Genomic DNA, 14325 nt, shown 5'->3' on the forward strand with positions numbered 1-14325 from the left:
ACAAATGTTTTTGAAGATTAGATTGCAGTAAACCTTATGGCTGTTATTCAAAAAGGAGTAATTCAAGGAAAACAAAATTTTGGTAGATTTTGTTCCTGTCATTTGATGTTGTACTAAATAACTTATAACTCTAAAATGATTATGAACATTCCAACATTTGAAAACTAAAGTGAACTGAAATTTTTAATACAGAAGGTCAAGTTCATACAAGGAAATGAATACAATTATAAGTTGATTTAACCATTATGCAAATAACTTGGGACACTCTTCTAAGAATCTTCCATAAAACAGATAATTAAGCCTTTCCAACTTCATTCTATCAAACAAGATAAACTACTAATCCACTTACACCAAACCTATCAATGGGAAAATTAAATTCCAGGGTAAAATATAACAATGTAATTATCTCCTCTGAATAAAACAATGAGCCTCTAACATTCTTACTTTTTGTTTTTCCTTTATCCAAAGGAATTAGTTGGTAGTCTATTTATAGAGTTTGGATTGTGCTTTGCGAAGCCACAATTCCTCATTGTAAAGTTATGCTTTGTCTGGCTTTTATGAAGTAGTCCACATTACTCTCCGGTTAGAAGTTTTAATCATGACATTTCCTGAAGACTGTTTTAGTAACAATCTCTGATCCTCAGGTCAGGGAAAAACTGCCAAAGTAACATTAGAAAAAAAAGTAGTGTGATTATTTACTGTATGAGAGAATAAAGGCCATTCATGTTTCCTTCTTTTATTTCCTGTCATTTTCTGTAAGTCAGGTTTAGGAGTAGAGAAATTCAGGTGAGAATAATCTAGATACTTTGAACGACTATAAACCTAAGCATAAACATGAGTCAAGAATGTGACACCTACTAAAATTAGCCTGTATTACTAGAAATACAGTGTCCAAATCAGGCAAGTAATAGTTTTACTAATACTCTGTATTAGCTACTCTGTATCAAAATCAGCAGCCTTTATAGTTTTGGTATCACTTTTTGACTTTTTTTCATTCTTCTTTTATTCTTTTGGGGTTTTTTTTCATTCTTTCATTCTTTTGTTTCTGTTTTTGTTTTATTTCGTCTGGCTTTAGGAAATGACAGAGTACAGTAGAGTTGGATCATAGATAACAATTATACAATTTAGAAAAAAAAAATACTCTCCAGAATCTATCTGAAGATCATTGAAAGGGACCAAAAGCAGGGAGAAATTGGAGAATATTTTTCTCTCTAAAGGAAAACAGTACCCAAGTGATATTTTTAAAAGCTGCCTTTGGCTGTCGGGCATGCCCTGCCTATTTGTCAGCCTACAGCTCAGGCAAAAGAAATCTTCTGCTTTACTGGCTTGAGATATCAGAGCACACACTTGAGGGCTCAAAAAGCAGCCAGAACATTAGATGAGCTAAATCCCAGGCCAAAAAAAAAATATCTGCAAAGTCTGCTTATAAATTTACCCAAATTCTTTTTGAACACTAAACTATGCCCTACAGAATGAGAGATGAAAGCTAAAATAAGTAAGCAGAAATACAAGCAACTGCCCACTACAAAAAGAGAGAACAAAGCTGGAGGTTCAGTCCAACAGGGTGAATTGCCTGCTGAAACCAAAATACTCTTTAGAAAACAAAACAAAAAAAAAAACAAAAAGGTCCCACAAAATTCAGAGTCTCTATAATGTATCATTTCTAATATGCAGTATATACTGTCAAAAACAAGTAGACAAGAAAAACAAGAAAAAGTGACCTATACTAAATTAAAAAAACAAAACCAAATGTGACCCATACCAAAGAAAAAGTAGTAACAGGTAACAGAAATGATGCAGAGATAGCCCTTACAATTAGCAGAGAAGGACTTTAAGGCAACTATTACAAATATAAAAAACATTCAAGGACATAAAGGAAAACATATGCATAATGAATAAACTGATGGGAATCTCAGTTGAGAAACTATATAAAATGAAATGTAATAGCAAAACAGAAACAAAAATTGAAATATAAAATTAATTGGATCAGCTTAACATCAGATTGAAACTACAGACTAAGGAGTCAAGGAAGTTGAAAGCAGATCAATAGAAATTTTCCAGTCTCAAAATCAGATTTTTTTTAAAAGATCTATCTATCTATCTATTTATTTATTTATTTATTTATTTATTTATTTATTTTTATTTATTTATTTATTTATTTATTTATTTATTTACAGAGAGTGCATGTGTGCATTTGCATGTGGTGGGGAGCAGATGCATAGGGAGAGACAATCCCAAGCAGACTCTGTGTTGAGTGCAGAGCATGACACGGGGCTCAATCCTACAACCTGAGACCATAACTTGAGGCAAAAATCAAGAATTGGACCCTTAATCAACTGCACCATGCAGGTGTCCCCAAGAGCAGATTGCTTTTCAAAGTGCTGTGACATAATAAGCACTTAGCCATTAAAAAGAAACTTTCCTCAAAAGACATATAATATTTAATCCCCATACCACCTCCATTTAATTGAGGACGTTTAGATCCTCATTATTTTAGCACTTACTAACATCCATAAATTCTTAAATAGTCAAATATAAGAATAATCTTGAGATTTGAGAACCATAAAAATGCTCAAAAAAGAAACAACTCTCTTTGACACAGTCTAGAGTTCCTGAAAAGACTTCTATTTTTACCCTTAGATGATTTTCTGGATAAACATGTTCTCTTTTGATTCATGGACAACCACAGCATGCTATACTTCAACTATGAAAGAAATGCTAGCATTTTACTGAAATTGCCTTCTTTCTTATTTGACTATAAATTAGCTTTCCAAGGGCAAGAATCATATGCCTGGTTCCTTCACCTCAATGGCCCATCTACCTAGAAGCAGAATGGTACCTGCAAATAACAGATTCTTAATAAAGATTTACTAAGTGAATAAATTTTTGGAAGAAAATCACCTACCTCATCAGATTTCCCACAAAAAATATATTTATAAACTACTCCCAATCCTAACATTCAAATAATTCCACTTATGAATGTTTAGAAAATCTAATTTCCTAAACAATATCAAAATGGTTCTAGAAGTAAAAAAGATCAGCATGAAAAATACTAAGTGGTTATTTTGGCACTGGGCATACCAAACTGGCCTATAAAGCCAAAATTATTTCTGATAACTGTCTGTATTAAGTGATACATAGGCATTAGATATACCAAATGAAGCTCATTAAGACATGGGGCAGGGGGCAGAGGGAGAAAGAGAATCTTTCTCTTTCAGTTTCCACACCTAGCATGGAGCCCACGTGGGGCTCAATCTCATGACCTCAACATCATGTCCTGATCCAAAATCAAGAGTCAGACACTTAACCAGCTGAGCTACCCAAATACTAAATGACCCAGGCACCTTGAGGCTCATTAAAATTTTTAAAGTAGTCATATAGGATTATGTTTTTATTATATGGATAAGGTAGTTCAGAGAGATTCATCTAGCATTAATTGAAATCATCCTTAAATCCTTCCAAATTATTCTGTAAAGTTGGCAGATAGGAAGGGGGAGGGAAAGGCCTTTATTCTTAAAGGATGAAGTGTTTTTGTAATAGCCAGTTCTCCTTAAGACAAATAATATTTAAAGTTAGGAAAATTAAAACGTCAAATTTCTTTTTGGCTTCATTATGGTGCCACACTTAAACACAAGATAGTTGCTCACTGAGAACTGGGAGTGTAAAAATGCAAAAGGGTCAGAGAAATTACTGGAACAGATAGGCCAGGCCAAGCTTTGCCCATCCAAAGCAAGACTATAAAAAATACATAATTTTCTTGATCCCTGTTGTTCAGAAATCTCATGAGGGGACACTCTGGTGTGTGGGTTTGTAGAGAGAAGGGCTTTAAAAAAACTGCTTGTTCTGGAAGGGTCTTTGAGGAGCTTCCATAGCAGCAGTGAAACAAGATCAAAGTACCTTAGGGAAAGCCTTGTGTAATCCCTACCCCCTGAACATGGGTTGGGCCAAGGAATAGGATGCGACAGCACTCATGATTAGATTACATTACATGTCAAAGGTGAAAAAATCTTGGGGATGTAATTACGGTCTGTATTCAGTTGACTGTGAGCCAATAACCTGGATGAGTGAAAGTTAATCAGGTGAGCCCTTTAAAGAGGGCTTAGGTTTTCCCTGAGCTCAGAGACTGCAAGCAGCTAGTGTCCACGGGGTTCTACCCTAATCATGATCTTTCTTTCCAGCCATTTGCATGATGAACTCCAGATTTACCTAACCAGCCTTCACAATCTCATAATAAAAATCCCTTAATATAAACATATCTCATGCTGGTTCTGCATCTCTGGTTGAACTTTGATACATCTTGTCTTAACCACAGAAGAGTTCAATGAGCTCAGCTCATTCTTGGGCTGACTGTCACTAAGAAGGATCAGCATAAAAACTGTATCTGAATTTCTGTATCTTCTATAAACCCACAGTTGGCATTATTTTCTATCAACATCCCTTGAGAAAGGGGGACTGAAAAAATTTATTTTGATTTTAATTCTGACTAAACACAAAATCCATCTCCATTGATGACTTTGTATAACTATTTTGATAAGAAAAAATACTCAAATTCTCACTTTGCTTTTATTTTTTAGATATTTAATCAATCACTAAATAACCATAATAGTCAGATGATCATAGGTGAGCAACATCTTTTCTATCTGCCATTATCATTATTATTATTAAATATTTAATTTTCTTATTAAAGAGGGTTTTAGTTTTAGTATTTATATTCAAAGTCTGGAACTGCCACATAGCTCATCCAAGCTTCAGTCTCTCATCTGCATAATGAAGATTAAAAATAGTATCTAAGCTCCAAAGGCTTGATCAAGGATTAAACAAGATAATGCACATAGGGTGCTTAGCACATTCCTTGGCATTTAATAAGCTGTTAGCTGTTATAATTATTTTCATTGTGTGAATGTGTACATTTTAAAACATCTTAAACATTTTTTGAACCAAAAATTTTAAAAATTCCAAATAAAAATGACATACTAACAACTATGTCGTGAAAATGTTTTGTTCTATGTCTACTGTATGATATGATCCATAATTCCTGTCATCTCAATGGCAGTCTTTTTTTTTTTTTTTCAATGGCAGTCTTATTTGAGGTTGATATTTCATCATTTCAGTAGCAGAAGGTTTTTGTTCAGGGTGTGTGGGAAAGAGAAAACTGGAGGGAAACCTACAGGAGAATATTTTAGTGGGTATTAAACTAAAGAAAAATTATATCTTGGGGGGGAGAAACTGAAGAATACTTGGCCTAAGAAAATCTATACAAATCAAACTGAATTTTTCATTATGTCAAATGTTTTTAGTGGAAGACCAACATAATCACCTTGTAATATACACGTGTATCAAATCATCACATTGTATACTTTATAGTGACACAATATTATATATAATTATATCTCAACAAAGCTGGATAAAAGAAAACACTGGTTATATTATGAACTACTTTCCACTTTATTCTGTGTATTCTGAAAATATATAATTATCAACAATTGTTGAGTCTTCTGTCAAATATGAATTTGACATTGGGTATTGAGTGCTCATCTTAGTGTCAAAGATATCCCAATGACAATAAGAAAAAAATTGCTTCTTATATTAACTAGTAGAATGACTTTTTAAAGCCACTTTCACTTATAATTTTATGAAAGAATAATCTTAATGATTTGCTAAATTTTAAGAATATACTTTCAAAGAGGTCTCAACTGTCACAGATAAGGGACTGTAAATTTAAGTACAAACAATTTTTACTTCAGAATTTCCAAAACCATACCCTAAATCTAAGATAAAAGTTGATATTTTCAACTGACCTAGAAAGTTCAATTTTTTATCAATAGTTAATACTTGATTTGCAATACAATAGTTATGTCAATCAAGTCATTTATTAATTATATACTCAAAATACACTAAAAATCAAAGAAATGCTTTACAAAAAGAAATCTTTGCCTTCTAGAAACTGAAGTACTCATTATTTTTATTGGAAACTATTGGAATATAAATGGAATATATTGGAATGTAAATGTTTAAAATGTACACATTCACACAATGAAAATAAGTATAACAGCTAACAGCTTATTAAATGCCAAGGAATGTGCTAAGCACCCTATGTGCATTATCTTGTTTAATCCTTGATCAAGCCTTTGGAGCTTAGATACTATTTTTAATCTTCATTATGCAGATGACAGACTGAAGCTTCGATGAGTTATGTGGCACTTCCAGACTTTGGATATAAATACTAAAACTAACTAACTATTGGAAGTACTCATTATTTTTATTGGAAACTAACATAATAAAATATGTAAAGATATGACAAGCATTTTTAACCTGTCAAAAGCACTAAAGAAAAAAAAAAGCATCTTTAAGTGAATAGATATACGTAATACATACATATGCACACACCTTTAAGTGAACTCAACATTTATTTCAAAGACCAGTGTCCATGATCAAATATCGTAATTAAAAAAGGGACCAGAGGGGATCCCTGGGTGGCGCAGCGGTTTAGCGCCTGCCTTTGGCCCAGGGCGCGATCCTGGAGACCCGGGATCGAGTCCCACGTCAGGCTCCCAGTGCATGGAGCCTGCTTCTCCCTCTGCCTGTGTCTCTGCCTCTCTCTCTCTCTCTCTCTCTCTGTGACTATTATAAATAAATAAAAAAAAAATTTAAAAAAAAAAAAAAAGGGACCAGAGAATCTATTCACACTATTTTCTCTAAAATCTTGACAATATAAGAACATCTTATTTTAAAAATATAGAATTTCATTTATAATTAGAGACTTTCGTTCTGTTTCAGTTGTTTCTAAGTTCAATGCTTCTTTGTTATGTAACTGCAGAAAACAACTTTCATCATAGATTTCGATTTTAATAATTAGCCCTTTTTAAATATCAAAAAATGTATATATTTGCCAATAACTGAAATACACACACATACACACAATATAGTTGCTTCTGAGTAAGGGAATATAATTTTATCCTTGCTACATTATTTAATTCCCTTTAAAATTCTACTATGACTATTATACATAATAAAAAAGCAATTTTCGAAAGAAATGATAGAGTTACTATTTCTATATCATAGAAAGAATGTTATTATCTAATCTGCCAGTGATCTTAAAATGAAAATTCTGTGATTGTAGAAATAAAATATTTTCCTAGCTTTTTCCTCTACCTTCAGTACTCTCAACCATGTTATCATATATAATTATCATGGTGAATTTAAAAAGTAGAGTACAGGACAGTGAATTATTAACTACTTTCATATTAGAATGATTTAATAAGAGATTAGCTTCAGAGAAATTGAATAATTCGTTAAGAAGTACTTTCATTGGGATCCTTGCTCTCTACTAGTGTAATCTATGACAATACAAAGTTGCCAAAATCCAGAAACAGAATCCTTGAGCACAGAAGAAAGATCTAGCTAGTAACACATTTTCAAATGCCAGCTATACTCTAATACTGACAGAAAATTAGCAGACATATTTGGAGGAAAATGTTTCAAAAGGTACTATTTTTTTGAGTACTTCCATTTCTAAACATCCATCAAAAAAAAAAGTGCATAAAACCTATGTCCAAGAATGTCAATGCAATGATTGTTTTCTTCTTTAACTGATTGTTGCAAAAGAAATATGGCTATTGTTGTAACAAGCAAAATAGTCCAGAGATTTGTTTTTTAAAACTTAAATAAAAAATTTCCCCTACACTTAGTCTCATATGCCTTCCATCTGATCTTCTAAAGTACTCAAAATTAAAAGACTACTGTAGATCCTTCTACATATATCATATAATCATACACAAACACACAAGAATTTATTTTTTAAGTAAAAAAATAAGTTTTTAAAACTATATTACAATCTACCTTTTTAAAAAATCCAATAGTATTACAATGGATATCTTTCAAGATCAGTATATTCTGAGGGCTAATACCAACTTAGCTACCAACTATATATGTTGACTATCTGAGTCTTTTCCTATTTTTTTTTGCCATGATAAAGAATGATGAAGTTAGCTTGCACAGGTTTTATTTTATATCAGTAAAACAACCTCCCTTCATTAAGAAAAATTAAACTGTTAGTTCAGTGGCTATATGTACACAAGAAAGTTTAAAAATATGTTAATATACATTTCTCTTTTATATTTCCAATATCTGTTTGAATAACTTAGCCCGTTTTGCCACATGCATCCATTTACCTCCTGGAGAATCAAGATTACTATAGAAAGAATAAAAGGAGAAAGATAGCATCAATATTCAGATTTCTATAGCAACAGGATTTTTGGAGGCCACTGGAATATGGTTGTTACAGATATAATGAAAACAGAAAGATGAACTCAGTATTCAGATTTCTACAGCAAAAGGGAATTTTTGCCTGGCAGCCTATAGACAAGCGGGGTGGTATTTCAGTTGTGTGAGGCCCTGCAAGGTGAAGGGCACATCTCCAGGGCACATCTCCAGACTCCTGTGGCAGCCAGACAAGGGAGTTGGGGGGATGAGTAAACTAGTCGGTTCAGGGTTCCAAGCCTGCAGCTGAGCTGTAGTTCTTTAAACCGATCCTGGACAGGCAGTTTGGGGCAGAGATAACCTCCTGTCCAATGGCTCTTCTATGCTCCCAGCCCAGTGACTTGGACAAATGACTCATCCCTTCTGTCCTTGGTTCTCCCACCTGGGTGTCCTGATACTCAGTGATATCAGTTACAGAGAGTGCTCAGCTCTCTTGGCAGACTTACAAGAGGTAGAAATGCAGCAATTATTGAATTATTAATGAATATTAATACTAATATTAATACTATATCATTTTATTTGGTACATGGACTCGATAATTGTTACATCCTCAGTGAATTGCACTCTTTGATATCATTAAGTACTTTTGTTTCACTCTTTTTTGTGCCTGAATTTCTTCTCATCTGATATTAAATATGACACCCTTTGTTCCTGTTTGTATTTTCCTGGTATTCCTTTAGCCATCTTTTAATGTACAAACTTTCCAAATAAAATTGTTTTGGAGGTGTCTCTTAATGTCAGTGTAACTTATACTTCATGATCCACTATGAAATTTTTATTTTAAATTGTGATGTTAGCCCATTTTTATATACTGATAAGACAAACACACTGGCCTCCACTCTGTCATATTTTAGGTTTTCTGTTTTTAAATTTATCTGTTTTCCAGTTGTTTGCTATGTGGCCTATTATTTCTGTTGATTGTGGGTTTCTGTGGCTGTGTGTGTCCATGATTCTTGTTGCCTTGTCCTCTTTCTACTGGGATGGATTATGTAGGATGACAATGGTAGTATTTTCCTTTTTTTTTTTTTCTCACCAAATGCCCTCTCTTCTATCACCTTATTTTAGTAAATTTCATTGTACTCTACTGTTTTCCTTTTTTAAATATCTTAGAGCTCTTTTACCTGATTTTTCAGTTTTAAAAAGCATTACTGAGGCACCTGAGTCGCTCAGTCAGTTAAGCGTCTGCCTTTGGCTCAGGTCATGATCCTGGGGTCCTGGGATCGAGCCCCACATCCTGGCTCCCTGTTCAGTGGGGAGTTTGATTCTCCCTCTCCTTCTGCCCCTTCCCCCTGGCTCCTGCATGCACTCCCACTCTAGCTCGCTCCTTCTCTCTCTCCCTCTTACTATGTCTCTCTCTCAAATAAATAAATAAAATCTTAAAAAAATTACTTGCCTTCTGTTTCATGGGAGGCAATCAGAACACTTACTCACCTTACACTTTTTCCCTTTTGCCTCTAATTCCTGCTGGATTTTGTCTTTGTACATGCTATAGCTTGGAAAACTTTCCCAATGTCTTTCATTGTGATATGCCTGTTCAGGTTCTTTTACTTCTCTGGGATTTTATTTTGCCAAATTATATTTTGTTAAATTATATTTTGCTAGAGTGCTAAGCGTTTCCTTCAGTGTTTCTACTTTTCCTGCCCCAAAGCTGTATGATGTTTTAACAGGTACCATCGTTTTTACTCAAAAAGGACTTCTACCACCAGATAACTAATTCCTCTTTACTGAACTGAATTTTTTCCCCTTTTTGGACTGAGGTGTTATCAGTGGATATACTAGCAAACTCCCACTCTTCTGCTTAGTTAGGCTTGAGAAAGAAGCCAATCAACATCAAGCTCATTCATTCACAATGAGACCAACTGTGCTTCCCAACTATAGAGACAAAGAGCAACTATCCACCAGGGGTCCATACAGCATTCAGAGCCCCTCTGTGGGTACATGCAACAAATATACACCTGTGAGCCCTATCTGAGATAGTCCACTGGGGTTTACCAGCTTTGACTCTATTTTCACAATACAGAATAGGGATTGACAGGGCTGCTTCTTCTGGAGATTTCTGGGGAACTCAAGAGTCCAGAGCATATTCCCTCACCCTGTACACTACAAAGTAGGAGAATGGCACTAGGGATGTGTACTCAGTCTAATGTCTTCTCAAAGTTACTCCTGAACTCACCCAACCTTGCTACTAGCTATAATAGGGGCATCAGGTTTTGCATCTCTGTGATAAAAGCTAATCAGTAATCTGGCCCTATTCCTATCATTATGCTCAAGTTTCACATTCTTCATTAAACGAAGGACATAAATATATAATTATAATAATAATGCATACAATAGATGCTTGGCATCTGTCAACTCAACATGTGATTTTCAACCATTCCAGAGACACCTCATTGTTCAGGACATTTGTTATTTTGCTGAAGCATGAGTAGGAATCCATATTGCATTGTGGGTTGTCTAGGGACCAGTCATGAAGCACTGAGGGGACCAGCTGTGCTGGAGTACTGGCATTCCAACTTGACTTTGATGCACATGTATTTTTTCCTATTCTATTCATCATTTGGTTCAGAGGGATTCTCACTAGATATCTAAGGAGTTTTCTTAGAGGTTCCCCCCCGCCCCGCCTACAAATGATTCAAAAGAAGAAAGGTCGGCATATAAGACAGGATGTGTAAATGTGCCTTTGAGGTTCTGACATTCTTTACCATCATAATGTTATAGGATAACAGCATGAGCTTTGTGCCAACTATGCTTGTCAAAGCCTAAGTAAACAGAAACAAGCGAGATGAATGTGTTATATGTAAACAACCAAAGAACTATAACTCAGGTGAGACACCTGGGCAGGTTTTAGTGGTTTAGGAAATGACTATTATTGGAAAGGAATGGATGGAAGAAAAACCAGAAATTTAGAAATAGATGTAAATTTAGAAATAAATGTAAAGAAATGTGGTTGGGACATACTTGCAGGTACTTCAACATGATATTTTCTGTCTTACCTTGGAAGATCGGAAGGTAAATGCTGTTGATTTTACATCTGCGTTTTCTTTGTCCATGAGTAGAAGGCTTTTGTCTTCCATGAGACTCAAGTATTTTCCTGTTGTGACATGGCGTAGTCGGAAAGGCTGGCCCCATCTTATGTGGCTTCCACTCCACCTAACAAACATAGTTAAGACTTGATCCAATAGCATCCACAATCATAGGAGAAAAAGCAATTAAAAGGTATGTGTTGGGAAAGTGAACTTTGCCTAACATATATTGTCTTATTCAACATTCCTCAAAACCTTGTGATGTTGGTGGTATGAATTTGACTCCACAAATAACAAAATGATTATCCAGAATCATTAAGTAATGGTCAATGCTACACAACTAATAGTAAATGGAAGCATAATTTAACTCAAGGAGTTTGACTTTAAAATATAATGCCATCTGTACTATATACTACCGCATGCAAAGATGACTAAGGACTTGTGGTCCAAGTTAACATTGAATCACTAGTCACAGACAAAGAAATTTTAAGTTTAAAGAATACTTTAGAATTTACTAGTTAAAAACTTTTGTTGGATTTGCAGGCTTGAAAATTATAGTGGTAATTCAGTCAATGCCTAATTGTAACTAACTGGAACTCACACATATAAATTACAGTATATATGTACTCAAAATCTGTTCCTATGCATTGAAAGTTAATCATGTGAAATAACCGTATCATTAAAAACTGATCAACAAAAAAGATAAACCAAGAAAATAAGAATTCTAAAAAGGTCAAGAGAGAAAAAAAAAGAAACACTACAATGCAAGTAAACAGAACATACAAACTAAGGTTGCAGAAAAAAGATAAAAAGCAAAGTTATGATCATTAAAATCTGCTTTGTAAAATGACTTTCAGACAGGGTAGAAAAAAATCAACACACACACCATCCTTGTTTCAGACAGCACTGTGTTTACTGAAAGTTACATGTATCTGATCCTTGTACTCACTACAGTAAGGAAGAAAAACAAGGCTCTGATATGTACAACTTTCAGTGAATGTGGTGATGCGCAAAACCAGACAGCCTCTTATCACTGATAAAAAATACAGTGAAAATAAAATAATTTTTTAAAGAACTAAAAATAAATGAATGAAAAAGTTTGATCATGCATATAAATGCAAAAGGAACAAGTCCTGGTAAAGATGATATTAAAAAAGTAGAACTTAAGGCAAAAAGCAGAAAGGGGATACAGTTAGGTATTTTATAAGGAGAAAAAACATACTCTAAAAAGAATGTATGTCATGAAGCTCCACATGTCATTGGCAAAAAGAAAATGACACCAAAGGAAGATAATTACAGTGGAACAGTACAACAGAAACAATTACAGTGGAAGCTTTTATCATTGTGTAATGAATCAAACAGACAAAAAATGAAGATACGGAGAATTTTAACATGATTTTATCAATTAATAAACTTGTTTTAATACAAGGTCATTCAAAAGGCCATCAAAAAAATGTAGGGTCTTTTGTATTCTACAAATTGAGAATACTTTCTTCAAATTCATCAATCTTTATAAATTGTAAGTCAATTTTATGCTTATTCCTAACTTGAATTTTTCAATTAGAAAATTAGCAGGGAAAATTAACAGTAGAATGATACTGGGATAAGACCATTATTACATGGATTTGTTTATGAAGGTAATTAATTTGCACAAGTCCTTCAACTAAAACAATAACCATGTACCAATAAACCTTCTAATAACACAGTATTGTCAAAAATGAAATTAAAATTTGTTTACCAACAATAGAATATTAAATTATTTCTAGTCTGGTAAATGAACAAGCTTTGTTTATTCCCCTCTTATAAAATAAGTATATTCTTTGCACATGCCATGAAAAACAATTATTTTTAATACTCCCATTATTTGAAGAACCATCTAAATGTTTTTCCTAGGTAATGACTTATCTTAATCATCATACAAAACAACTTCATTTCAAAATAGTTCGAAATTTTGACCAAGTAATATTTTGTACCAGATTCTGGTAGAGGGTATTCTGGATACTATGTACAAATCTACTTAATTAGGGAACATACTTACAAACACTCTTTTCAAGTCACCAAGAGGATTATGTAAGAAATGGAATGAATTTGGCCATTTATCAGCAAAACACTGTAAAGTCTAAGCATATTTCCTTTAGCATACAGCCATCCAAATTAGCTGGCCTCTAATGCCCATGGACAAGCCCAGGATAATCAAAGGGCAGCAAATATTTAGTAAACTAAAAACAGTAACATAGTAATGCAAAGCAGTTTCCTATGGTAACACAGCAAACCAAAGCATCTCTCATCTTTAAATGGCTGAAAAACTACCTGCTCCACCTGCTGCTGTTTAGTGTCCTTTGCTGTCATGGGGATTCCAGGCAGTCAGTGGAGCCACAAACACTGTGGCCCTGACATGCACCCTCTCACCTCTGGCTGACCAGGAGATCAGGCTCTTTCTGGATTCTCAGTTATCTACTATAAAGTTAAAACAGACCCCACACTTCCCATTTCAAACTTCAAACACTAGGCAACAGTAGTTAAAAAGCATCAAGACCGCATAATAGAAGGATGTGCAGAACAATCTAAATTTATGTCATTACAGTTCATCAAAAACAGCATTGACAATAAAAAACTCTGGTTTACAAGAGTTCTCATCCTTCTTTTTTTTTTAACCTACAAAATGAGACAGATTTAGGACCTTGTTTGTTCAAAACAACTAAACCAACTAACCCATTTCTTTAAGCACATAATAACAAAAGGGAGGCATATCAATAAATTTGAAAACACATCTGGAGTCTGTTTTATAATGGCAACAACACCTATCTAAACTTCACCTTTATTGACTCATTTTGCTAATTAGCTTGTCATTTTCATAAAACACAAGGTAAAGGAAATTCAAATATATATTTAAAACCCCTTTCCCTGAATTTTCTGAATAATTTATGAAACACATAAAAGCTCTGAGCTCTCCTCCCTTTGTTTTATAAGGCCACCACTTCTTTTTCCATCTTATTAAGAGATATATTTCTAATAAAATTTTACTTTTAAGTTCAATGTTTAC

The 14325-nt window shown here is 33.9% G+C and overlaps 1 protein-coding gene across 5 annotated transcripts in view; it reads right to left on the bottom strand.

The window, feature by feature from the left end:
- Positions 1-14325, bottom strand: part of RYR2 (ryanodine receptor 2) — a 726942-nt gene that overhangs the window by 370096 nt on the left and 342521 nt on the right. For all 5 annotated transcript variants that reach the window (XM_038533815.1, XM_038533818.1, XM_038533817.1 and 2 more), the window contains one exon: positions 11253-11409. In XM_038533815.1, coding sequence (XP_038389743.1) covers positions 11253-11409 — 157 coding nt within the window. The remainder of the gene's footprint in view (positions 1-11252; positions 11410-14325) is intronic.

Source organism: Canis lupus, chromosome 4 (genome assembly GCF_011100685.1).
Source record: "Canis lupus familiaris isolate Mischka breed German Shepherd chromosome 4, alternate assembly UU_Cfam_GSD_1.0, whole genome shotgun sequence".
Taxonomy (NCBI): domain Eukaryota; kingdom Metazoa; phylum Chordata; class Mammalia; order Carnivora; family Canidae; genus Canis; species Canis lupus.